We start from the raw sequence: 25,504 nt of genomic DNA on the forward strand, positions 1-25,504 counted from the left end.
GGGGGTTAATGCGGGTAATGTTTGCTCGTTAACGGGGCCAGCGGCTCGGGGAGTTTGGGAGGCGCCGGTGTCGGTAGCGCGAGCCCGCGAGCTGGAATTCGCCGGCCCTCGCGCCGCGGGCAGTACCGCAGTGCAGCGCTGCTGCGCCCAGGCCCCCCGGCCCAAACGACCACGTGACCCAGCTGTCCTTAACCGGGGAGAGAGAGAGGGAGGGGGAGGGTGATAGAGACGGAGAGAGAGAGGGAGGGAGAGAGAGGGAGGGGGGAGGGAGGGGGAGAGAGAGGGAGAGGGGGGAGAGAAAGGGGAGAGAGAGAGAGGAGGGAGAGGGAGAGAGAGAGGGGAGAGAGGGAGGGAGAGACAGAGAGAGAGAGAGAGAGGGAGAGAAAGGGGGAGAGGGAGGGGGAGGGAGAGAGTGAGAGAGAGAGGGATAGAGGGAGGGAGAGAGAGAGAGAGAGAGAGATCCCCCACTGACCGGACGCGACCCGCCCTGCAGTCCACCGTGTGCGTGAACGCTGCGGTTTGTCATTACAGTGTCCGTGCGCGTTGGCAGGAGCCCTCTGTCGGGGGCAGGGTAGCGCAGTAACTGCAGCTGCTGCAGCAAACATCACACTGGTGGGGGGGGGGGGGTCCTGACCAGAGATACACCCGCAACACTGCAGAGGAGAGCCGCATGGGCACCCCCACCTTAGGACAATAAAGCCCCCCCCATCACAAATAAAGCCTTACTCCACTGTTTTTGTGTTCCTGATGCTAGCACTGATGCTGTGCGCTACTGAATGTCGCTCTGGATCAGAGCGGCGGCCGAGCGATTTTAATGCCGCGCGTTATCGTGATTGTTATTATTATGGGTTGGCAGCGACCTTACGGCCGGCCTTTTAATAACGGCGCCGGCGTGATTAACGAGTGTCGTTTCCCCGCGAGCGGTCGTGCGCGAGGTGGCGAGGCGAGGGTGCGCCGGGGAAGCCTGGTCCAGCTCTGACCGCCGCCGCCGTCACCAGCTACACGTAGCGCTAGGCTAACGGGGAGGAAGGCTAACAGTGGCTAACGGGGAGGAAGGCTAACAAAGGCTAACGGGGAGGAAGGCTAACAAAGGCTAACGGGGAGGAAGGCTAACGGGGAGAGAAGCTAACGGGGAGAGAAGCTAACGGGGAGGAAGGCTAATGGCTTTCTGTTAGCGAAATGGGTGAGGAGTGATCTGTGTGGAGGACTGTAGGAGGGTCTGTGCACTGTTTTTTGAGGGTCTGTGTTCACTCACTGTCAGTGAATGCTGATAGGAGACTTAGTTTGTGTGACCTTACTGCTGGGGGTCCAGTGTTGGGTGTAGTGTTGGTCTTTTTAAATTTTTTTTTTAGCACTCCTCATTTTTGCCTACCCCACCCCACCCAACCCCTCCCACAGAGACTTTGACTCCCTGGAGGAGCGGGACGCGGAGAAGAACAACCAGCTGGGGTTCGACGTGGCCGAGCGGGAGTTCGGCATCTCCCCCATCATGACGGGCAAGGAGATGTCCTCCGTGGGGGAGCCCGACAAGCTGTCCATGGTCATGTACCTCAGCCAGTTCTACGAGATGTTCAAAGACACGGTGCCCCCTGGTGGTGAGTGGGCGGAATCGCACGTCGCGTCGACGCGGCCCGTTGGACCGGGCGGGGCGAATCTCTTCACCCTCTCTCTCTCTCCCCCTCTCTCTCTCTCGCTCTCTCTCTCCTTCCCATAGAACACCTGAACCTGAGTCCGGAGGAGAAGGCGGCTCTGATCGCCAGCACCAAGTCCCCCATCTCCTTCCTCAGCAAGCTGGGCCAGAGCATCTCCCGAAAGCGCAACCCCAAGGTCAGGCCCCGCCCGCCGATCCGCCGCGCTGTTCAGCCTCTCACAGGCTACTGCACCCGGCCGGTAATGTGGAGCCGAGACAGGAAATGGGAAAATCGTGATTGAGAAAGTTCTGCATGTCTCTCTCCCTCTCTCTCTCTCTCTCTCTCTCTCTCTCTCGCAGGACAAGAAAGAGAAGGATATCGATGTTGTCGGGAAGCGAAGGAAGACCAGCCAGGCGGGCCAGTCTGAGGACGTGAGTAACTGCCCCGGAGGGGCGTCGGGCGGGGCGAATTCACCGTTAGATTTCGGAAGGAGCCGATCGGTTCCCCTGGGGCCAGCCCTCGGAACCCCTCGCATTTCAATCGGTCCCGGGGCCGAAGGGGTGGAGGCACCGAAGCTTCTCCGTGTTTTTAAAATTTGTATTGTGTTTCTTCGCACGTGCATTTATTCTCCTCCCCCCCCCCCCCCGCCCAGGAGGAGGTTCCGCGGGGTTGCCGTGACGACAGGCCCCAGGCGACCGGCGGCCTGGCGGAGCGGAGGACGGATTCGGCGGCGGCGGCGGCGGCGGGGGGGAACCACAACAAAGTCAAGTCCATGGCCACCCAGCTGCTGGCCAAGTTTGAGGAGAACGCACCAGCCCAGTCCACAGGTCTTAAGAGACAGGTACGCAGAGGGGGGGCAAGAATCTTGTTTTTTTTTTTTTGGTTTACAGAGATGGAGCTTCCCTCTCCCGGTGAACTACACTATCTTGTTTGCCTGGAAAACCTTTGATACTCCGAAAGCTAGACCCTGTGACTCACACATCCCCCCCGTACAGTTGGACGCCGATAGTTTCGTTTTTTATTCTCGCCCTGATTCATAATATAGGCAGCGTAGCGTGACTGTGTCAAGTGTCGCTGTTAATGTTAAAACCCCCAACAGGAACAAAGTCAGTCTTCTGTCCCTGTGAAACGCGGCCCTCCGTGAAACTAATTGTTGACCTTTGTATCCGTAATGCAAATATTTGCGCTACGTGCACGGAGTGGGGTGTGGGAGGGAAGGGGCCGGGGGGGGGGGGTGTATGGCCGAAATGCTGAGTCGGGGAGAATGGGGTCGCTGGCCTAGTGGTGGGTGCAGGGAGAGAGAGGGGGAGGAATGTCGGAATACCGATACTCAGTGATGGGGTGTCGGGGGGGGGATGGGGGGGGGTAGAGCCAGAAGGGCGAACACTGAAGCTCTGTCTGCGGAGAATGACGGGTGGCCATGTTTGAATATCCTCGCTGAAGCAGACACGCCCCCCCCCCTCCCTCCTCGACGCCCTTTGCCAAAAAAGCTTTCTTAATTAGTTTGCTTATGTAACCGGCCCAGTTTAGCTTCCGCCACGAGGGGGAAGGAAGTGACCCTACGAGACTCCGCCGTAGCGCGCGATTCGCGTCGTCGTTTCGAGCTGCCCCGGCGATGCGTTTTTTTTTAAGGCGGTCCCCGCGGCGATGTCGCGGTTCAACTGGGCGCCGGCTGACCGGCGTCGTGTGGGAGGTCCGAGCTCCGCTTCCCCGGAGGGTCCGCGTGCCGTGCCGTGCCATGTTTTCGTTCCCGCCGGCTTTTCCGGGTTTAGCTTTTTTATTTATTTTAGCGGCCTCGTCAGTGTGGACCGCGGTCGCGTTTTCCACCGGGGGTACGCGCGTGTGCGCGGGCTGCCGCCGCGGGGCGTGACCTCGTCGGACGCGTCGGCTCGAGGGAACGAACGAGGAGGCTGACCTGAGGTTAGCCCGAAATCCCGAAACGGATCAGGTCCTTGTCCCCCGGCATCACGTCGCCCGTTAAGCGGGGTTTTCAGAAGCTATTCCCCGTTTAATGGCTCGGTGGCGCCCCCCGCTGGCCAGTGCGGTGCCTGCGATCCGCGATAGCCTTTCTGTGCGAAAAGGAGAAGCCTCATTGGCTGGGATGTGTAGTGGGGTGGTGGGGGAGGGGGGTGGGGTGAGGGACAAGCCTAACGTCTGCAAATGGGCTTTCCGAATCTGGATAGAAGAAAAAAGGGGGGGCGCGGGGTGGAATTATTTCAGAAAGAGCAGAACTTGCTTAACCCAGCAAGGATGGAGCGGGATGTTTCTCCCGTAGCATTCACTTAACTGGAGGAGGTGAGCGATGTAAGAGGGGGATTACACAGGCTAAGCCTGCTTATTTCTCTGCTCTACGCTTCCCATGTTCAGGTTTTTATATCACATTATGTAGTGTTTATCATGCAGCCGCATGCTAACAGGCTAGCGGTACTATAACATGGAAGTGTGTGTGTGTGTGTGTGTGTGTTTGCGGTCACAGCTCCCCTCACTTCACCTCTATTTTCAGGGGGGGGGGGGGCCTTCTCATATTTGCGTGTACTTTCCTGGTGATTTGGTCCTTACTATCCATGAAATCCTTCTGTTTTTCTCATCGTTGTTATTTTTAAATAAAGTTTCTGCTGCTGGTTTGTTTCCACCTTCTCTGTGCTGTAATTAGTCCATTGACCTTCACGATGACTTTCTTTGTTTCCTTTTGCATGCTACCACTCCCGCCGACCGTTTCCTGTGTCCTCTCTCTCCGTCTCTCTCCTGTCTTCCGCACGCGGGGGTCCGGGTTCCCCGCCCCCCCCCCACCCCGCGCACTCTTTCACGCACTCCTTCGCCGGTCGCAGGGGGGGTCCATGCCTGACCTGGGCTCCCTGCTTCGCCCTTCTCTGACCCCCGCCCCCTCCAAAGAGGCGGCTCGCCTGCCCCCCGTCCCTGCATGGAGACAGGTAAAGAGTCGCCCCCTTCTGGTGCCATAATGCACGTGCAACCCTCACATCTGTATGTCTGTCCGTTTGTCTGGAAGTGGTTGCGCTTTACGGTTATTATATGTACTATATTATAGGGGTACGTGGGAAATGTAGTTCTTACTTACAAATGAATGGCAAAGACAGTGGGTGGTTTTTTGAATGGCTAACCTATAAATGAATGGATGAATGGAGGGTAAGGCTCACATCTGTCGCTACTTTTGGACTGCTGTCGTGCTCTGAGAGCGTGAGGCGGTGTCATCGCACTCACTCCCCCGATGCTAACGCTTGTGTGCCCCGCCCCGCCCCGCCCGGCCCCGGCCCCGCCCCCCTCAGAAACGCTCTCGGCTGCAGGAGCAGCTGAGCGTGCGCTTTAAGGAGAGGCTCAAGTGCAACACGCTGCCCAGCACGGGGGAGCAGGTAGGAGCCCCGCCCAGCCCTGCCCCTCCCCACCCCGACACCCTATCGGAGACTAGCACGCTAGCGCCAGCTTCTAGAAGCTTCCTTCCCTCCCATAGCAGAAGTCTTGTTTTCCAGGCCTACGTAACCATAGCGTCTGCTGAGTTATGATGTTTTGTTTAGCACTTGAGTCATTGATTGGCTAAGAAGTTTGTTTATGAGGCCTACACTGGCTGCTGAGGGAAAGGGCCCAGCCAACGCGAAACGGTCTCGTCCAACGTCGCTGGAACGTCCTGTGAATGTTCGAACGCCGCCACTAGGTGGCAGCAACGTTGCGAGAATGTTTTGGGTCGGCCGGGGAGCCGACAGAAAAAAAGCAGCAGGCTCCGCGGCCCTCCGGGACGAGCGTTCGAGGACCCCCTGCTGCACGCACTGGTGAACTGCACCTCGGGGGTGCGGCGTGTGAAGACGTTCAGAGCCGAGGCGCGGGGTGTGCTGCCTTATTGTCCCGGTCACATGTGGCCCGTGGCCATGTAAGTGGCACGGGTGTACGCACGTTCCCATTGGCAGTTGTTCAGTTTGTTTTGTGCAGTCACCTTTTTTCTTAGGTTTGAAGTGTTCATTACAGGTAGATGGATATTCCTTTTACTCTTCCTCATCCCCGTTCCTCACTCCCACGGGCGCCCTCCTTCGGCGACAGTTGCCGTGGTGCTGGCGTTAGCGTTAGCGTTAGCATCGAGCCTTTGTTCCCCGTAGCCTGCAGTTGCTGACGCTTTAGCATGAATGAAAACTGTGACTCTCTTGAGTTTGGGCAGTACAGCAGTGTCGAGTGGCAGTGTGAGTGCGTGTTTTGTGCAGAGAGCATTCGCGTCTGAGGATATCGTGCATATGCTGTGTATTAATATGAATACAGGGCTGGTGCAATATGTGTGTGCAGTACAGGGTGTGTGTGTGTGAGAGGTGCAGTACAGGGTGTGTGTGTGTGAGGTGCAGTACAGGGTGTGTATGTGGTGTGTGTGTGTGTGAGGTGCAGTACAGTGTGTGTGTGTGTGTGTGTAAGGTGCAGTACAGAGTGTGTGTGTGTGTGTGTGTGAGGTGCAGTACAGGGTGTGTGTGCGTGTGTGAGGTTCAGTACAGTGTGTGTGTGTGTGTGTGTAAGGTGCAGTACAGAGTGTGTGTGTGTGTGTGTGTGAGGTGCAGTACAGGGTGTGTGTGCGTGTGTGAGGTGCAGTACAGGGTGTGTATGTGTGTGTGTGTGTGAGGTGCAGTACAGGGTGTGTGTGTGTGAGGTGCAGTACAGTGTGTGTGTGTGTGTGTGTGTGTGTGTGTGTGAGGTGCAGTACAGTGTGTGTGTGTGTGAGAGGTGCAGTACAGGGTGTGTATGTGTGAGGTGCAGTACAGGGCGTGTGTGTGTGTGTGGGGTGCAGTACAGGGCGTGTGTGTGTGTGTGGGGTGCAGTACAGGGTGTGTGTGTGTGTGGGGTGCAGTACAGAGTGTGTGTGTGTGTGTGTGAGGTGTAGTACAGGGTGTGTTTGTGTGTGTGTGTGAGGTGCAGTACAGGGTGTGTGTGTGTGTGTGTGGGGTGCAGTACAGGGTGTGTATGTGCGTGACGCTCAGTCTGTCCTCTCCTGTCTCTAAAGGCCAGAAGCGGTACAGGCTCACGGTGCTGCCCAAAGAAAACCATTCTGCTCTCCTCTTCCTCCTCCACCTCCTCCTCACTCTCTCTTCACGCACAGGTGACGGTCTGTCAGCACGTCTTCGCTCCTCCCCTCCCTGCTCTCCTCTGCGTCTCCTCCCTCGCTTCGTTTAGCCTCAAACGAAACGCCTCAAACCAGGCTAGCCTCAGTAGCAAGCTCTCCTCCCCCCAGGCTGAAGTGCTGCCTCTTACGGCCTTAACACTCTTGCTCTGCATTCATTTGCTTGCGAAACAAATCCCTGCTGAAGTGATAGCGCCCTCTGCCTGTGGAAAAGGATGTTTCTATTCCCCTCCTAAAAAAAAAAATGCCCTGTGTTGTGAAAGTAGTCCATAGATCTAGGACAGATTTAGGACAGTTGTGTCATGTGCTAGAATTCAGAGGTGTTTTTGGTTGTGTGCAGCTGTTCCTGGAAGTTCTGCTTTTTTTTTCTGACAGGGCAGGGAATCGATGAGAAATTGTAGACTAATATGATTTTTACATTTTTTTTTCTAATTAACCCTTTGAAGAGTAGTTTTTTTTTTGGAATGTTTTTTTTTTTCCCACAATGCATAGTCGGTGTTCTGGAACTTCTTTGCTTTCAGTTACCAGGATTGACTGTTCCATCAGCATTTTAATGTTCAGTTAATAACATTCTCAACACATATTTTTAAATCTTGCACCTTAAAGGGATAATCAGGAAATAGTGATTTTTTTTTCTTTTTCTTTTGATCCAAAACTATCTTCGGGGCCACTAGTACTGGCTCTATTGCTGAACACTTTTGCTATCGACTGTCCTGTTATTTATAAAAAATCACCGTTTCCCAATTAACCTGGAGAACTCACGTCCCTGCTGAAAGATTGAGTTTGGCTATGGGCGGAGTCAACTGGTCGCCCATTGTGACATCATTTGAATTCTGCCACTTGTGAAGAACGACGGCCTTTTCTCCCTGGAGGGATTTTTCTACTCCGTTAGAGGTCCTGAAGCCTGGTTTTCAGGGAAGGCTCAGGGTTTCAGGTTCAAAGTTCAAGGGTCAAACTGCCGCCCTCCGGTTCCCGCTGACCCCTCCGTCCCTCTGCCCCACAGCGGCCTGACTCACAGGAGGAGGAGGAGCCTGCAGCGGGGGGAGGGGCCTCCGTGACGGACAGGGTAACCGCGGCAGCCGTGACACGTCGGCGTCGTTTGCTGATTAACACGAGAAAGAGAGAGCTTCTAAATGAATTAGCCCCGCGCCCCAGGGGATTGTGGGAAAGCGGGCGTGATTGCTGTGTGCAGTGGTGTTCATGTGCGTCTCCTCCTAACCTTTAATCGCGGTGAGAATATCTGAGATATTCTCGCTTGTTTATCGTAGTTGAATGCCTCAGTAGTGGAGTGAGTTTTTCTTACCTGGGTTAATGCATTCAGCCAGACCTGTGCATCGTCCTTGCATTCTCGCCCGCCGACTGGATCGTAAACGTCGCGGGGGTCGCCGATAACGCCTCCGTCTGTTTCACGCCGCGCCCGTTTCTTCTGCACGCGGTGGGACGTGGACCCTATAAAAGTATGCTGCTGTTTCGAACTAAAATAAAACGAGGGACAGCGCGAGCGTAACGGCTAGCCGTCGAGGGTCAGAAGCACGCTCGCGCGCGCGCCGTGCGCTAACGACAGACTCCTGCGTGTGGTGGTGTGCGTTTGCGGAACTGAGTCGCAGTGCACGCGCGATGCGACGTGTCTGAACCTTACCTCCGCTAGCCGGTTTGGCCTGAGAAAAAGGAACGAGGCGTTCCTCGCGTTGCTGGACGTCCCGGTAAAGCCTTGAGCCTCCGCCCCTCCCCCCCCCGTCCCCCCGCAGGGTTCCGAGCTCGTGCCCCCTGAGTTCCCGCGGCCCGCGCCAATCCCCAGTGTCCAGCAGAGGGCAGCGCGGCTGACCTCTCAGTTTAAAGCCAAGCCTGAGAAACCACAGGTGAATCCCCCAAATTAACGAGGTCCTGCAGCACTGTGCATGCTCTTTCTGAACAGACCATTATTATTTTATTATTATTATTATTATTACTATTATTGCTACGCATGCCATTTATAGTGATATTCCCTGATGTTATAAGTAGCATTGTAGCTACCTTTAAAGAAGCGCACTTCTATGAACATGTAAGGTTTTATTTTGATCATTAAAAGTGCTAGAATACAGTTTTAACTCGACAGTGTGGTTTTGGTAGTGCTGTGTGGTGCTCTTAGTTCACGTGCCGGTAAGCCCAGTCATTGGGGAGTGACACTCGGGTTTTTAATCAGGAAGCCGTTTGTTTTTCTGACCCAGCGACTCTTCCTGTGTGTGACTGACCGTCCTCTCTCTCTCCTCTCTCTTCTCCCCGGTAGCCAATGAAAAAGCCCTCGCGCTTCTTTATAGAGCAGTGGCACCTGGCCCGCGGCCTCCGGGCCGGCCGGCCCCTCCCCTCCCCCGACACCCTCCGCCAGGTAGCCACGGCAACCCCCTTCCCGGCCTCCTACTGACGCCTGGCCTGGAAAGCCCTCCCCTAACACGCATGAACAGGAAGCTGTGCTGTTTGACCTGAGAACGCGGCGGGGTCGCGGCTGGGGTGATTGGCGGCCCGCGGGGACCTGGCGGTTTCGCGAAATTCCCGCTAGGCGCGGTCCGTCTCCCGGAAATATTTACCCGGATGTTTCTGTCGGAACGGAGAAGCCGTTTTTTGTTATAAAATCTGCTTAGAATCACCCTCAGCCGTGTCTGCAGAAAAACACAGCTTGTGCTCGTAGGAGACCGCTGTGCCTCAGCTGGGTTGTTCTGAAGGTGCCGTCGCTGAGGCTGAATCGACGCCTCAGTACAGCGTTCATGTGCAGCAATGTTTGATGGTTTTTGGTTGCAGCGTAGTATAGTATTTAATAGGGAACTTTACTGCAAACGGTAGAGGTTGCGGGTTTGAATCCCGGTAAATATCCATCTGAAAGAATTGCACGTGAAGTTAGAGGAAAAGTTATCGTTCTGCGATACCATGTCGACCCCGAAAAATACCAAAATAGCATGCAAAATACCACAGTTTAAATTTAAATACGAGTTTCCTGGGGCCAGGTCGTGATGCGTTGGATTTGAATTTGAAATAGCATTTTGGTAATTTTCGGTTTCAAACCGAAACGTCGCTCATCGGTCGGTCTCCGCCAAGCTCAAACGGTGCCCTCGGGTCGCCCCCGGCGATAACGGCCGTCCTCGCTCGGTTGGCCGCGGGGTCGTCTAGGGAACATCGCGCGCGCGTCTGGGTTTTTCACAACCGTTCTGTTGGTGGTGGGTGGGGGGGGGGGGGTCATTGTATCGCAGAACTGCATGGGCCCTCCGCGGACGGATGGGTGGGGGGGGTAGGGGCGGTGAAACTGGTCAAAGTCATAATTCACGACTTTGTCGCCGCGCTTTGCTTTAATTTTTATTTTTAGCTGTGGAGCCCTGCAGGGATTGGGGCATGTGACTCTGTTTGCTGTCACTGGTTTTGTTTTGTGGCGCTAAGACAGACTGCTAACCGCCGTATCAGATGACGCTATCTGTCTGCAGTCAGGGCTCTTATTGCTCTGCTAACGTCTGTCGCATGACCCCCGTCAAAGTTAAATAAACGTATAGATTGTGTCCGTCCTCCTCTACGCGAGCAAGGTATCCGGAGTTCTTTGGTTTGTGTGGACGCTTACTCGGTTTTCACTTACGTTTTGCCTGAATGAAGTTCGCCTTCCTCGCGTGTGGTTCTTTTTTTCCCAAGTTCTTGGGCTTTAGCTTTTCCTCTAACTCCCTCTCTCTCTCTCTTCTCTCTGTCTCGTCTGTGCCTCTTTTTCTTGCCCCCACCCACCCCCCCACCCCCCCCGGGGTCCGCCCATTGGTAGAGATACGTTAAGATGTACACGGGGGGCGTGAGCTCGCTGGCTGAGCAGATAGCCAATCAGCTCCGGCCTCGGGAGGAACCGAAGCCCCTTCTTGACAGGAAGGAGTTGGTAAGAGCCTGGGCGGTGTGTGGGCATGCGGACCCGGCGGAGTGGGCACTGACCCCATGTCCACCGACTAACAGAAGCCCGGCCTGTTTCGAACCCCGTCCCCCTGGGTCGAGGACGGGTTCTAACCGTGTGTGTGTCGGCGAGCACTTACACCGGTGGTTCTGCCACTTAACTTTACTTTTTGCGGTGCCGTTCACTTTTTTAAAAAATTTTTTAAATTTTTTTAGGTGAGGCAGGGTGACTGGAATCCGTCTGTGGAGTTATTGTCAAAGCATGTTTTTGAAATGGCCGTAGTGTTTTGCGTGTGTGTGTGTGTGTGTGTGTGTGTGTGTGTAGTTCAGTTGACTTGCAGATTTGCACAATAGGTCTGGTTGCCTGCAAACAGGATGCTTTGGGTCCCTGCAACGACGTTGTTATAAAAAAAAATGTCAGTCAGTGACTGCGGTTCGTCTTGGGGTCCGAACCCAAAACTTTAACAACTTTGACGCTCCTCTCTAATTGCGTTGGCTTTTCAAAAAAATTCGCTTTTCCTTGTTGTTTTTTAAAGTGCGTCCTCACCCCACCCCCCTCCACCCATCCTACTTGGAAGCAGTGGGGCGGCAGAGTAGCGGTAGCAGTTAGCAAACTTGGGCTTAAGACTCAAGAGGTTGCAGGTTCAGTTCCCACGCTGGGGCATTGCTACCGTTTCCCCCGAGCGGGCCGCGGGGTTCGACGCGGCCCCCCAGGGAAGGCGTAGGGCGGGACTGAGCGTCTGTCCGTCTGTCCGTCTGTCCGTCCCCCCCTGCAGAGCTCGCTGAGGAAGGAGTTCCCGCAGAACATCGGCGGGAGCGACGTCTGCTTCTTCTGCCGCAAGCGCGTCTACGTGATGGAGCGCCTGAGTGCCGAGGGGAGGTTCTTCCACCGCAGCTGCTTCAAGTGCGACTACTGCGGCACCACCCTCCGGCTCTCCTCCTACGCCTTCGACGTGTGCGACGGTGAGTGTGTGTGTGTGTGTGAGAGTGCGACTACTGCGGCACCACGCTGCGCCTGTCCTCCTACGCCTTCGACGTGTGCGACGGTGAGTGTGTGTGTGTGGGGGTGTGTGTGTGTGTGTGTGTGTGTGTGAGTGTGGGTGTGAGTGTGTGGGGGTGTGTGTGTGTGTGTGTGCGACTACTGCGGCACCACGCTGCGCCTGTCCTCCTACGCCTTCGACGGTGAGTGTGTGTGTGTGTGTGTGTGTGTGTGTGTGTGTGACTACTGCGGCACCACGCTGCGCCTGTCCTCCTACGCCTTCGACGTGTGCGACGGTGAGTGTGTGTGTGTGTGTGACTACTGCGGCACCACCCTCCGGCTCTCCTCCTACGCCTTCGACGTGTGCGACGGTGAGTGTGTGTGTGTGTGACTACTGCGGCACCACCCTCCGGCTCTCCTCCTACGCCTTCGACGTGTGCGACGGTGAGCACCCCCGCCTGTGTACGTGTGTGTGTGTGTGTGTGTGTGTGTGACTACTGCGGCACCACGCTGCGCCTGTCCTCCTACGCCTTCGACGTGTGCGACGGTGAGTGTGTGTGTGTGTGTGTGTGTGTGTGTGTGTGTGTGTGTGTGTGTGACTACTGCGGCACCACCCTGCGCCTGTCCTCCTACGCCTTCGACGTGTGCGACGGTGAGTGTGTGTGTGTGTGTGTGTGTGCGACTACTGCGGCACCACCCTCCGGCTCTCCTCCTACGCCTTCGACGTGTGCGACGGTGAGTGTGTGTGTGTGTGTGTGTGCGCGTGTGTGTGTGTGTGTGAGTGTGAGTGTGGGGGTGTGTGTGAGAGAGTGTTGGGGAGTGTGTGTGTGTGTGTGTGGGGAGGGGGGGGGGTGGGGGTGTGTGTGTGTGTATATTCATGTATATTCTTGTGTAAGGTCCCCTCAACCCTTTTGTAACATGGCCTTTGATGCTTTTCTTTTGGTGTCATCTGTGCTTCATACTGTCACTGCAGGCACATGCATTTAGAACATTAAACATTAAACATTAAATTTGTGAAATTATTTGTTAACCACTCCAGGTGAAGTATTTTTATAGTGTATAGTGAATTTATATACGTAGTGTTCTTGTAACAGTAACGTAGATATGTTGGAGAAACGTATTCTGCTACTCTTTGGCGGTCTGTTTTAAACCCATTTCCCATCAGCCTTTGCGCTGCAGTGACACGCCGCTTGATGACCCGTGTCTGTGCTTCACACAGTCTGGCAGCGAGCTTAGCACGCCCTCCTCGCCCCCCTGCTTTTATTTTCGCTCCGCTGTTGTGCGTTAACAAGGGTTTTCCAGAATCACGTGATGAGGGCGACATAGCTCAGGAGGTAAGACCGATTGTCTGGCAGTCGGAGGGTTGCCGGTTCAAACCCCGCCCTGGGTATGTCGAAGTGTCCTTGAGCAAGACACCTAACCCCTAACTGCTCTGGCGAATGAGAGGCATCAATTGTAAAGCGCTTTGGATAAAAGCGCTATATAAATGCAGTCCATGTCCGCTAGCCTCCGGCTAGACGTTTAACGATGTCAGCGTCGATGTATGGAAGCCATACGCTTTAGCCGCCAGCCGCGAATATCTTTAGCCGCCGCGCGTGTCCCAAGAAGGACCCGCGGGCGGAGTCGACCCGCACAGTGAGAGTTAACGCCGCCACCCCCCCCCCCCCCAATCAGAAGACTTCACAGTCCCACCCCCATCAAGCCCCCCCCCCACCCCCGAGCGTGTCATGAGGTCCTCTTTGTGTCGGGGGACAAGCGGCGCATTGTCGGCCCCTGCATAACGGCTGCTTCTCTCGGACCCCCAGGCCCCCCCCAACGCCCCCCCCCCAAACAATAAAGGACATTACCCACGTTTCCCGAAGAGGGATTGGGGGGGAGGGAGTGCAGGAGACGGGGGCAAGGGGGGGAACGCTTAACGTCTGATAATAGTAGGTTTAAATATTTTCTATATTTATACACCGCGAGACCCCGCCCCCGCGGAGTAATAACCGACCAATCGGGAGCGGCTTCGTTGATGGTTTCGAAGGAGGGAGTTTGAACCGCGTTCGCTCGCCCTCCCTCCTCTCCTGCTTCGGGGGGGGGGGGGGGGGAGATAAATGCAGCGTGTTCCAAGCTTTGTGTCACACTCGGGCTTCCGTAGCGCAGACGGGCTGGGTCCCTGGGAGCTGGTCGGCGCTTCAGACTGCTCTCTCCCTTTCTCACTCTCTCCCTCTCTCACTCTCTCTCTCGCTGCCGTCCCGCAGGGAAGTTCTACTGCAAGCCCCACTACTGCTACAGGCTGTCGGGACAGGCCCAGAGGAAGAGGCCCGCCCCCAATGCCGCCCCGCTCAACGCCAAGGTAACCGCCGCCGCCGCACCCTCGCCCTCTCCTCGTCGGCCCGCGGGTCACGCCGGTTTCGGGTACGGGCCATTCGTCCAGTTCGCTCCTCCGGTCGTTGCCGCGCTGCTTCCGCTCGCTCTGACTCCGTGGGGTGATAGCGGAAGCGATGCCGCCTCGCCGTCTCGATCGAAGAAGGATGTGACGTCATCATTCTACTGTATGTTTGTTACAGTATGCTGTGTTGTGTTTGTGATTCTACTGTATGTTTGTTACTGTGTGCTGTGTTGTGTTTGTGATTCTACTGTATGTTTGTTACTGTGTGCTGTGTTGTGTTTGTGATTCTACTGCTTGTTTGTTACAGTATGCTGTGTTGTGTTTGTGATTCTACTGTATATTTGTTGCTGTGTTGTGTTTGTGATTCTACTGTATGTTTGTTACTGTGTGCTGTGTTGTGTTTGTGATTCTACTGCATGTTTGTTACTGTGTGCTGTGTTGTATTTGTGATTCTACTGTATATTTGTTGCTGTGTTGTGTTCACGATTCTACTGTATGTTTGTTACAGTATGCTGTGTTGTGTTTGTGATTCTACTGTATGTTTGTTACTGTGTGCTGTGTTGTGTTTGTGATTCTACTGCATGTTTGTTACAGTATGCTGTGTTGTGTTTGTGATTCTACTGTATATTTGTTGCTGTGTTGTGTTCACGATTCTACTGCATGTTTGTTACAGTATGCTGTGTTGTGTTTGTGATTCTACTGTATATTTGTTGCTGTGTTGTGTTCACGATTCTACTGTATGTTTGTTACAGTGTGCTGTGTTGTGTTTGTGATTCTACTGCATGTTTGTTACAGTATGCTGTGTTGTGTTTGTGATTCTACTGTATATTTGTTGCTGTGTTGTGTTTGTGATTCTTTTGTATGTTTGTTACAGTGTGCTGTGTTGTGTTTGTGATTCTACTGTATGTTTGTTACAGTGTGCTGTGTTGTGTTTGTGATTCTACTGTGTGTTTGTTACTGTATGCTGTGTTGTGTTTTTGATTGTACTGTATGTTTGTTACAGTGTGCTGTTTAGATTTTTGTGATGACTTTGAAATATGGAGGTTTTAGTGAGCTGTAGAAGCGGTTGTATCTCGGAGGGAACAGGAGGCGGGGAGGGGAAGTGGGTGTGGCGCGGGGAATCCGTGAGGCTGCGTGCGGCGCCGTTAAATTCTCTCCCCTTGTCCCCCCCCCCCCCCTTCCCGCAGGAGAAGCAGGCCCCCCTGCCCGCGCCCCAAGCGGTGGACGGTCCGGGACGGGCGTCGCCCGCGGCGGCCCCCGGCGAGCTGCGGGTCTCAGGTACCCCCCTCCCTCCCCCGGACGCCCCGGCGACGGCCGGCCCACCCCTCCTCCTCCTCCTCCTCCGCCGCGTAGCTTCCTCTGCCCTCCACCGGGTGGCGCTCGACCCCTTAGACTCCCTGTTCCTGGGACAGCTGGTCTGCTTCGGGGTGCCCTTCCTGTACGCGCAGTACTGGCTGCTGTGGCAGATGGCCAGGGAGGGCTAGAGCCCCGGGGGTGGGGGTGGGAGGGGGCTTGGTGGGACAAAATGGCCGACGACGAAGGCCTCTGTCAGGGCAGTTCCCCCAGAGCCTAAGTCTGTGTGCGTTTGCTTTGGTCTAGATTTATATGCACTTAGGTTTCTTTAGCTCGTTTCCCCTTGCCCTGCAAATGCGTGTGCGTGTGCGTGTGCGTGTGCGTGTGTGTGTGTGTGTGTGTGTGTGTGTGTACGTGCGTGAGTGTGTGCGTGAGTGTGTGCGTGAGTGTGTGTGTATGTGTGTGTGCGTGTGTGAGAGTGTGTGTGCGTGTGTGCGCGTGTGCGTGTGTGCGTGTGCGTTGCTCAAACCCTGAGCATCGTCTCATTGACTTGCTTGCAGTAAATCTCTGTAATCTTGTGCTGTTGTGCATTTTATTTGTGGAGGGTGCAGCACTCTCTCGACTCTGACTGCCTGCAGGGGAGGTGTTATCGGGCCGGGGGGGGGGGGGGGGGTGTCTCCGCCCCTGAAATTGCAGAGGAGTGATTTGGCTGAGAGTGCTATCGCGGCAGATTGAGGTCGTTAGAATGGTGCACCCGCCACCCCACCCACCCCCCCTCCCTTTCCCCCTGTCCCATTTCCTGTGCTGTGATAGAGAACAACCTGGCTAAAGCCCAGCCAAGCTAAAGGAGCCGCACTCTGAGACTCGGGGAGTGTCATAGCCATAAAGACCCTTTCCCCACATCCCTGGTTCTGTTCAGTTCCTCTGGGTTTTTAAAGTTTTTTTTAAGTGCCCTTTAAGAGTAAACCATACGCGGTTTCCTTCTGCCTGGCTGTGCTTCGGAAGGTTCAATGTTGTGTGTGATATCTGTAGCAACCTGTTGCTATCCTCTGTGAGCTTTACCTTTCCCTGTCCTATCAGCCGCTCGCTCTTTTAAGAGCCGGTGCCAGTATCGGAGCTCGCGATTGGCCGCACGCGAGCTTTACCCGCGGCGAGAGCAGCTCACTTAAACAATGGGTTTCCTGTATCGGACCGTGCGATTGGCTGCATGCGAAGTTCACCTTTAACAACTGACGCTTGCATCGGAGCTTGTGACTGGTCCGCTGTGGCCTTTACCTCACCCACCCACCTATCAGTGCATCCGTTGTTGAGACGCGGCGCTTGCACTCTACTAACTCTCTTCACCTTAATAGAGCTGCTATCGGAGCTTGTGGTAAGGTTACGGGAATAGACGTGGTCTTTTCTAGAACCCCGTAGAACAGAGGATTTGTCTGTGATGTCGGTTTGACCTCGTTGCTCGAGCACAGCAGCTGATTCAGAGTACGAGCGACTTTATTTTTGAGGCACTTCTCAAACGCGGTGCGCTCAAAGCACTTTCTAGAAAAACGAAGACGGTTTGAATGGACGTTGACGTGAAGGTTAAAGTGGCAATAAATGTTAAGTACAATACACAGTCCTGAAAACGCACAGCATGAAGTAATATATAAAGAAACTGAAGTAATTAATTTAAAGAATGTTCAAGATAGTGTGTTTTAAAAAGGGATTTAAAAATTTCTTGGGCGTTTTGAATGAAGTGGGGCTAGGCTGGTAATGCACAAGCAATATGTGTTGTCCCCAGTACAGAACATGTACCCTGTCCAGGTTTACAAAACATATTTACAAAGCTCGGTTGTTTCTCATTTGATTGGTCGGCAGTAGTTTCTGGCTTGTGCCGTTTAGCATTACGTGGCGTATACATTAGTGTTAGCATAGATAATTAGCCACGCCGTTCTTGGCTTCTAAGGTCTTGAAGCTTTGCAGCAGAGGGATTTGCCAGCAGTGGTGTTTAAAAAAAGAATAATAATAATTTGCCCGTTTCATATTTAAAATAGGGGGGGGGCATTCTATGGCTCTGTTCTGTTTGGCGGGTTTGGCATGCGAGGGGTTAAGTGCGGAACCGCACGCTCCGCTCCGTCCTCACCGCGCTCACCACGCACGCCCACTGCATGCCACTTCGCCACGCGTCCGACCGCGGTCGCCACGGAAACGAGAGCCGTTCGCGGTCTTCACGAGAGAGTCTGCGTTTATTTCACGGTTCACGCTTCTGCGCCGCCGCCCCCACCCCCCACGCTTTCTTAACGTTTCACGTTTAGCGGCAATAGTGGTCGCTTTTCGTTATTTTTTAACCCCCCCACAGAGTTGAAAGACCTCCAATCCGTGTCCTCTCCTGAGGCCCTGTTCCTGGTCCGCACGACCTCGACCAGGAAGTTCTAAACTTTGAATTGGATTTGGCTCTGCTTTTCCGCTATTGGTTGTTTTTTTTTTGTTGAAGGAGTCGCTTCCTAGGATGGGATAAAGGCAAGGCGTTGAAGTGTGTTGTCATATCCTGTATGTACACGGTTTTTTTAAGTCACGTTTATATTTTCAACACAGATTTTTTTCAACTGTTTTTACTCTTCTTTTTTTTGTGAGACACTGGTGGCATCTATTAAACACTGAAAAAAAGTCTACAAGAACGTGTTTGTGTGGTCTTCTGTTCTTTTACGCATCGTTTGTGAAATTCACGTGGGTCGCCTTTAGATATTTTTCTCTCTGTTGTAAATTAAGTGCTGCTGTGTCGTCTTGACTCTGCAGGCTTGGCTCAACTGTGAAATATCATTACACAGCATTTCTGGGACACACAGAGAGAAATAAAGTATAAAACGAGGTCATAAAATGAGAGGACTCTGGGGAGATAAGAGAAGGTCTCTCAGGTGATTGATAAGTCGCAGGTTTGTCTCAGGTTGATGGGGGGGGGAAGGTCCCGGTTCAGCTTCTGGAAGTTTCTGCCCGACAGCCCAGCTGTTCTGTGTCAAAGCAACGTCCCCCTCCCCCCTCCCCTCTCTCCCCCCCACCCCTCCCGGGCCCCATCTGTTTCCCCTCCCTTGCCCCCATGAGATGTGTCTGTTCCTCAGTGTACATCTTCTATGGCGCCCCCTAGTGGTGGATGGGGAGCAGGGTGTAGAGGGATTTGGCTAAAGCTTGGTGTGTGTGTGTGTGTGTGTGTGTGTTCTGGCGCCCCCTAGCGGTGGAGGTGAGCGTGGTGGAAGAGGGTGTGGCTGAAACTCAGTGTGTGTGTGTGTGTTCTGTGTGTAGGGTGGAGGTTGAGCGTAGCGGTGGAGTAGGGGTGGGCGTGAAACCTCAGTGTGTGTGTGTTCTGGTGCCCCCTAGTGGTGGAGCGGAGCAGGTTTTCGGGGGGCGCGGCTGAACCTTGATGTGGGTGTGTGTGTGTGTGTGGGTTCTAGCGCCCCCTAGCGGTGGAGGTGAGCGCGGCTGAAACTCAGTGTGTGTGTGTGTTCTGGCGCCCCCTAGCGGTGGTGGAGGTGAACGGCGTGCAGGAGCCCAGCCTGGCCAAGCGGCTGCGGGGCACGCCGGAGCGCATCGAGCTGGAGAACTACCGCGTCTCCCTGCAGCGCGAGGAGGAGCTGGAGGAGGTGCCCGAGGAGACGCTGGCCGAGCACAACCTGAGCAGCGTGCTGGACAAGGCCACCGACGCCGACGAGGGCTCCAGGTCAGTCCCGCCAGCAGGGGGCGCTGTGGGGGTTTGCATTACATTACAGCCATTTAGCAGACCCTCTTATCCAGAGCGACTTGCACAACTTTTTTTTATTTTTTATTTTACATTGTATCCATTTGTACAGCTTGATATATACTGGAGCAATGCAGGTTAAGTCATGGTTACAACGGCAGTGTCCTACCGGGGAATCGAACCTGTGACCTTTAGGTCACAAGGCGAACACTTTACCCATTACACTACACTGCAGAAATGTACACGCGCTGGGCTGAGAGTGACCCTTTGTCTGGTTTCCAGATCACACAGGTATTTAATATTGCCAGCGAGAGTAGTCTTGGGGTGGGTGTAGCGAGCGTGGGTGAGTACGGAGGTAAGAGTGTGTGGAAGGTGGGCGTCGGGGTGAGAGCGGGCATTTAAGGTGAGGACCCGGGGGGGGCAAATCGGCCTCTCGTTTGGGTGGGTGGAGGGGGTGCGGCTGTGCGGTATTTTGAATCGCAGTTTTTCGAAACGTTTTAATTTTAGCTGCCGCCACAGGGCGCACAGGCAATTTTATCGTCTATTTTTTTCGTTAATCGTTCCTGATGTGGCAGTAAGCAAACAAACGCCAGAGCGCAACTGAAGTGCTTCCAGGGCAAAAACAAATCACTGATATCTACTGAGTGCTGATTAGTGATTAGACAGCCAATCAGCAGCAAGGCCTTGCAGCTTTTATTTGCTTGAAAAAAAAAAACAAAAACAAAAGGACCACGTGATTCGCCGAAGCCGTACGGATCTGGCTGCTGATTGGCCGTCTGATCGGCGCCCGATAGCCATCAGCGTTGGTGTTTTTCCCGGAAGCGTTTCACGCGGCCTCTGATGCGTAGCCGCTAATGAAAAAGCTAACGAAGAAAGGGACGAAATATCGTCTTGCGAACCCCATAGCGGCTGTTACAATTATTACGTTTTTTTCAAAAAAAATATAGCGATTCGCTATATTCGCTAACGGAGGGTGCGGGTTTGGGAGTTTAGCGTGAGGGTGCGTGTGTTGTGGGCTGGGGCGAGCGGGCGCGGTCGCCACGGCAACAGCCTGCTCTGACGCACGCCGCGTGCGTCCCCCCCCCCCTCTGCAGCAGCTCCGAGTCGGAGATGGAGGAGGAGAACGGCCATCGCCCCGGGGACTCGGGCCCGGGGGGGGGCGCGGCCTGGCCGGAGGCGGAGCCGCGCGCCGAGCCAAAGGCCGAGGGCGGGGCGACGACGGGCGGCGAGGGAGAAGGCGGGGCCCGGACCGACGCGGCGGGAGCCCGGGACGAAGAAGGAGGAGGAGGAGGAGGAGGAGGAAGAAGATGAGGAGGAAGAGGAGGAGGAGGAGGAGGAGGAAGACAAGGATGAGGAAGAGGAGGAATCTAGTGATGGTAAATTCAGATTCCGTTATTGCTACAATACGACTGTACGTCAGTAAATATAGTCACACAGTAGTTCTCTATGTCTGTGTACAAAGTGACAGTCTGAGAGATGGTGAGTGTCTGGTTGCTAAGTGATGCCTTAGGCCAATGGGCTGTGGCCTAAACAGTTAGCGGCCCTTGAAGCCCTCCGAGCGCCCCGAGAGGCCCCGTGCCTTCGACTGGAGCTCCCAGTATCCCACCCCCGCCACCCCCCATCTGGAGCCCCGAATCGCTCCGCCCCTTTTCTGCCCTTTCTCATTCCCGCCTGTCGGTGTGTGTGCCAGCGAGCGTGCGTGCGCGCGTGGGAGTTCATCGCGCATCCCCGCCATTTTCAATTCCATGCCATGTTCCGTCATCGGACACAGAGGGACTTCGGTGGCGTAGCTTTGCTAGCGTAGCTACGGCTAAAGACGTGGTTGGCCTGTGTATCACATGATACGGTACCTGCTTTGCAGTTTCAAAACAAGGAGTCGTATCAGTTGCATACAGATAAGTACATATGTATATGTGCTTCTGGGAACAGAACACAGCTCTATGCTGGTAGAAAACTGGATTTCCCTACTTAATTTTGAGTATATATATATAGCTTCAATGTTTCCGTACAGCTTTTGTTGCTATTAGCATACCGTTAGCATATGTTGACAATTGCAGTTGATGGCCAGTCATAGACCTTTTTAGAGTCTGGTACCACTTTGGGCCACTTATGTGAACAGTACTATCGACGCAGGAAGTCTGTAGCTGTTAGCGTAGCGTAGTAGCCACCTTCTCTGTAGCAACACTGTTGTCCCTCCTTCTCCCTGTCTCTCTCCTCCTCACGCTTTTCCTCTGTTCCATGTGCCCTCTTCTGCTCATCCCCCATCCCCCTCCCTCTCTCTCCACTGGGTCTGGGGGGGTAATTATTGGGGCAATGTCTCCCCCCCCCCCCTGCCTGGCAGAGGGGGAGTACAGCCCCTGGGAGAGGGAGCTCCACTCGGGGGTTTGGCTTGAGAACCTGCGGGACGAAGAGGACGTGTGTACGTTCAAAGGTAGCCCCCCCGGCTCGTCCGCGCGGATGCATCCTCCCGCCCCGCCCCGTCCCGTGACTGCCTGTTGTGAAGGAAGCCCCCCCCCCCCCCTCGACTAAAGCACTCCTTTTCCTTTCAGTTTTCTTTTCTTTTTTTAAACATTTTTTTTTTTTTAACGACCAACCGATTTGAAACCGCTACAAATTAGCAGTTTGCTTTTTTAAAGTTTCCATGGCTTTTTACGTTTTTTTTTTTTTCCCCTGTTATTTTTTCGGCGCGAATGGTTTTTAGAATTTGTGGTGCGTTTGGACGGTGAGATTTTAATTTGTTGCTGTAATGTACTTTGAAACTCTACCTGCTGTGCTAAGGGAACCCCTCTGGCGTTAGGTTCTCTCCCTAATGGCTGTGAATTTACTCCCTGGATTTACACCTGACTGCTTTCCTGTTCCGCTCTCCTGTTCCGCTCTCCTCTCACGTTTTAAACGGAGATGCCAAGACGCCATTTTAAAGTCCCTCCTACGGGTGGGCGTTATATGGAGACGGTAATAAATCGAGTGCAGTACCGGTCGTGGCCACCGTGTGGCGTATTGCTTTTCTTTGAGTCTCTTTCTCTTTAATTATATCTGATGCTAAACAACCACACTTCAGAGGCCAGCGTGAAGTGCTTCCGGAAAAAGACTGCTATGATTTGGGTGGCCATGAGACAGCCAATCGGCAGCGAGACAGCCACGCGATTGACAGAAGCGCATCACGTGATCGCGTGGAAGCTGTGCAACCTCGCTGCTGATTGGCTGTCTTATCATCCAATAGATAACGTCATTTACATTTTTTTTCTTCTCCAGAAGCATTTCATGTAGCCTCTTCAGTTTGGATGTTCACGACCACTTCAGGTATAAATAATAAGATGACTAAAGGAGGGGTAATGCTCAAAATGGTGGCTGTGACCGTTACTGCCTTTGTTTATTGCCGTCGTGGTACTTCGCCTAGTCCCTACCCCCCCCCCCCCCCGAGTGCTCAAGTTCAAAATAAACAGATAAACCGGGCTCACGCATTTATCTCGTTTCTGCGTTTTCTCGAAGGCTCTCCCGCACTTCAGATGCGCTTCGAGCCGCGCTGAAAAACGTTTCCTCGCTAGCTGAACTTTCCAGCGGTAACTTCTAGCAGCGCGCTGAGGGCGCTGTCCCCGAGCAGGAAGTCCCGTCTGGTGTAAACTCAGAGTTTCCGTGGTCGCGAACCCCTTCCGGGTGAAAGGCGAGTCTTTCATAAAAGCCTATTTACATTACATTACAGGCATTTAGCAGACGCTCTTATCCAGAGCGACTTACACAACTTTTACATAGCATTTTTACATTGTATCCATTTATACAGCTGGATATATACTGAAGCAATTTCGGTTAAGTACCTTGCTCAAGGGTACAACGGCAGTGTCCTTACCCGGGAATCGAACCTGCGACCTTTCGGTTACAAGCCCAGTTCCTTACCCACTGTGCTACACTCCGACTATTTATTCTCTCTGAGTCACGAAGCCACTGTAAGCGGCAGCTTATTTGTTTGCTGTTGTCTGGTTGAACACGTGGAAAAATGAAAGATTAAAGGATAAAAGAAAAGTAATAATTGTGCGCCACTCTCGTTGGCATACAAAGCGTTCTTGCCGTCTGCCGAGGTACCAGGGCCCTCCTTCACCGCTGTAGACTGTGAGGCCGTCTGGTAACAAGCCACTAACCGTTCTGCGTAAAACTCAGCTCTAATCTGCTAACTACCCAGCACGCACTTGAGTGGTTTGCTTTTCATGAAAACCTTTGACCTTTGACCTTTTTTGAAAAAAAAAAAAAAAAGTGTGATTGTTGCTTCGCCCAAAAGGGTCCCAGATAAGGATGCTGGGAAGGCTGTGCAAGTGAAGTGGAGGACAGGAAGTTGTTTTTTGGGGGGGGGGGGATGTACAGCATGCACCTCTCTTTCCCCGTACAGGAAATGGGTGGAGGTAGTTTTTCCTCCATCGCTTATGGTCTGTTTCTCATCTATCCCGTGCTTTTGTCTCATCTCTTGTTCTCCTGTCTCTTCTCTTTTGTGTGCGTGTGTCCCTCTTCTGGTGGGCACGTGGGATCGATCCGGCCGTCTCTGTTTGCCCCATTTAACACGACCCCCGCCACCCGCCAATCAATGTCACTGTCGCACCGGAAACCCCCCCCCCTCCCCCCTCCCCCCACCTGTAACTCCCTCCAGCCAGAAACCTGCACATCCAGCAGGTCCTGGAGCCCGTGGACCCCCTGGTGGCCTCCCGGACGGACACGGGCGAGAGGGACGCCCGCCCCGAGGGGGGGGGGGACCAGGAGGGCGCGTCCGCCTCCCCGCCAACCCGCTCCACAGGTAAACCCACCCGCCCGGGAGGGGGGGGGCGTGGCCGGGGGCGGCGTCCTGCGTCCTGCGTCTCCTGCCGGAATCGGCAGTTCACACTCGTCCTCACTAACCCGCGTCCTTTCCGTTTTGTTGAATGTCCTTCTTTTGTTTGTGTGTTTTCTGTCCTTGGAAAAAACTTGTGTGTGAAAAAAGTGACCACAAAGTTAAACTTGTGACGGTTTAAGTTTAGTGTCCCGGCGAGGCTGGTTCCTGTCCCAGAAAAAACATATTTGTTGTGGCTTCTTCTGGAAGGTTCTCCTGGTTTTTTTTTTCCTGCCAAGTCCATCCTACCTTTTTTTTTCCCCATTTGAATTGAATTTTTTGTATTTTTCGTTCCTTTGTTTTCACATCACTGCCTTTTAAATTTTGGTTCCCATGTTTGTTCCTCAGACCATCCTTCCTTTTGTTCTGTTCTGGTGTTTTTTTTTTTGTTTCTGTTCGGGTACGAACGTAGCGCCGGGCCGTGCCTCCACCCGCCGCGAGGCTGTGAGAGCCTGGCTGGAGTCTGTGTCCGGAGGTAGCGCGCTCTCTCTCTCCTTCTCTCACTCTCTCTATCTCTCTCTCACACTCTCTCTCTCTGTCTCTCTCTCTCTCATACTCTCTCTCTCTCTCACACTCTCTCTCTCTGTCTCTCTCTCTCTCTCCTTCTCTGTCTCTCTCACTCTCACACACTCTATCTCTCTCTCTGTCTCTCTCTGTCTCTCTCTCTCACACTCTCTATCTCTCTCTCTGTCTCTCTCTCACTCTCTATCTCTCTCTCACTCTCTATCTCTCTCTCTGTTTCTCTCTCTCACACTCTCTATCTCTGTCTCTCACATTCTCTCTCTCTCACTCTTTATCTCTCTCTGTCTTTCTTTCTCTCTGTCTCTCTCTGTGTCTCTCACTCCTTCCTCCCTCTCTTTCTCCCTCCTCCTCCTCCCTCCCTCCCTCCCTCCCTCTCTCTCTCAGCATAGAGCATGTGTTAGAAGCCACTCGCATGCTGCACTGTCATGGCGTCCAGATCACACACAAAGAGGGACTTCAAGAAGTTCACTGTGTGTGCGTCTCCCCTCCCCCCCCCCCAACGCCCACGCCCTTACCCTCCCAAAACACAACCACACTTACAAATCGTACGGTTACATGGAAGAACTACAGGTGAAAATGGACCCTCCGCTTTCCTGGTCTTTCAAGAGTTCGCCCAGGGTCCGTCACAGGAAGTGTCCATTTGTAGTGAAGAAAGAAAAAAAGGTTCTCGGTCTTAATTTCGGGTTTGACCTCAGACCTGAAGGGTGTGTGCGTGGGCTCTGGGGGGGGTGCCTTGACGGGGGTCGTGGGGGTCGAAGGCAGACTCCCGATAACACCCGTGAGCTTCCTGCCGCTGGCCACCGGCAGGGTCCGCTGATCTGGGATCAGGTTTCCGCTCGCGCACATCTACACCTTTTTTCCCCATGCGAGCTGAGAGACGAAACTGATCCTGGATCAGCATTCCCGCTCTTGGGGACGCTTGATGAAGACAGAGCCGGGGGGCATGACCTGCACCGGTGAGGTCGCACCTTTCCGGAACCTTCTCTCGCCTCCTGGCTCGCTCTTAAAAGGGGACGGCTGTTTGTTTCGTCGTGACGAACGAACAGCGCGGTCTGGGGTCTGGCTTGACAGTGCACGGTAGAGGTGGGTCTGGGAATGTAGTTCTTTTGTTTTTTTGTAGTTTTTCTTCTTCTTCTAACCGATAAGTGGGCAGAAACG

At 53.9% G+C, this 25,504-nt stretch overlaps 1 protein-coding gene across 1 annotated transcript in view; it reads left to right on the top strand.

Annotated features, from left to right (window-relative positions):
- Positions 1–25,504, top strand: part of mical3a (microtubule associated monooxygenase, calponin and LIM domain containing 3a) — a 101,612-nt gene that overhangs the window by 52,149 nt on the left and 23,959 nt on the right. The window contains 20 exon segments of the mRNA XM_064319323.1: positions 1,399–1,595; positions 1,715–1,827; positions 1,991–2,062; positions 2,284–2,472; positions 4,460–4,561; positions 4,916–4,999; positions 6,619–6,714; positions 7,739–7,801; positions 8,484–8,594; positions 9,002–9,100; positions 10,505–10,612; positions 11,400–11,586; positions 13,846–13,940; positions 15,164–15,254; positions 18,759–18,957; positions 20,070–20,247; positions 20,249–20,351; positions 21,317–21,406; positions 23,609–23,752; positions 24,237–24,299. Coding sequence (XP_064175393.1) covers positions 1,399–1,595; positions 1,715–1,827; positions 1,991–2,062; positions 2,284–2,472; positions 4,460–4,561; positions 4,916–4,999; positions 6,619–6,714; positions 7,739–7,801; positions 8,484–8,594; positions 9,002–9,100; positions 10,505–10,612; positions 11,400–11,586; positions 13,846–13,940; positions 15,164–15,254; positions 18,759–18,957; positions 20,070–20,247; positions 20,249–20,351; positions 21,317–21,406; positions 23,609–23,752; positions 24,237–24,299 — 2,384 coding nt within the window.

This window comes from Anguilla rostrata, chromosome 19 (genome assembly GCF_018555375.3).
Source record: "Anguilla rostrata isolate EN2019 chromosome 19, ASM1855537v3, whole genome shotgun sequence".
Classification (NCBI taxonomy): Eukaryota; Metazoa; Chordata; class Actinopteri; order Anguilliformes; family Anguillidae; genus Anguilla; species Anguilla rostrata.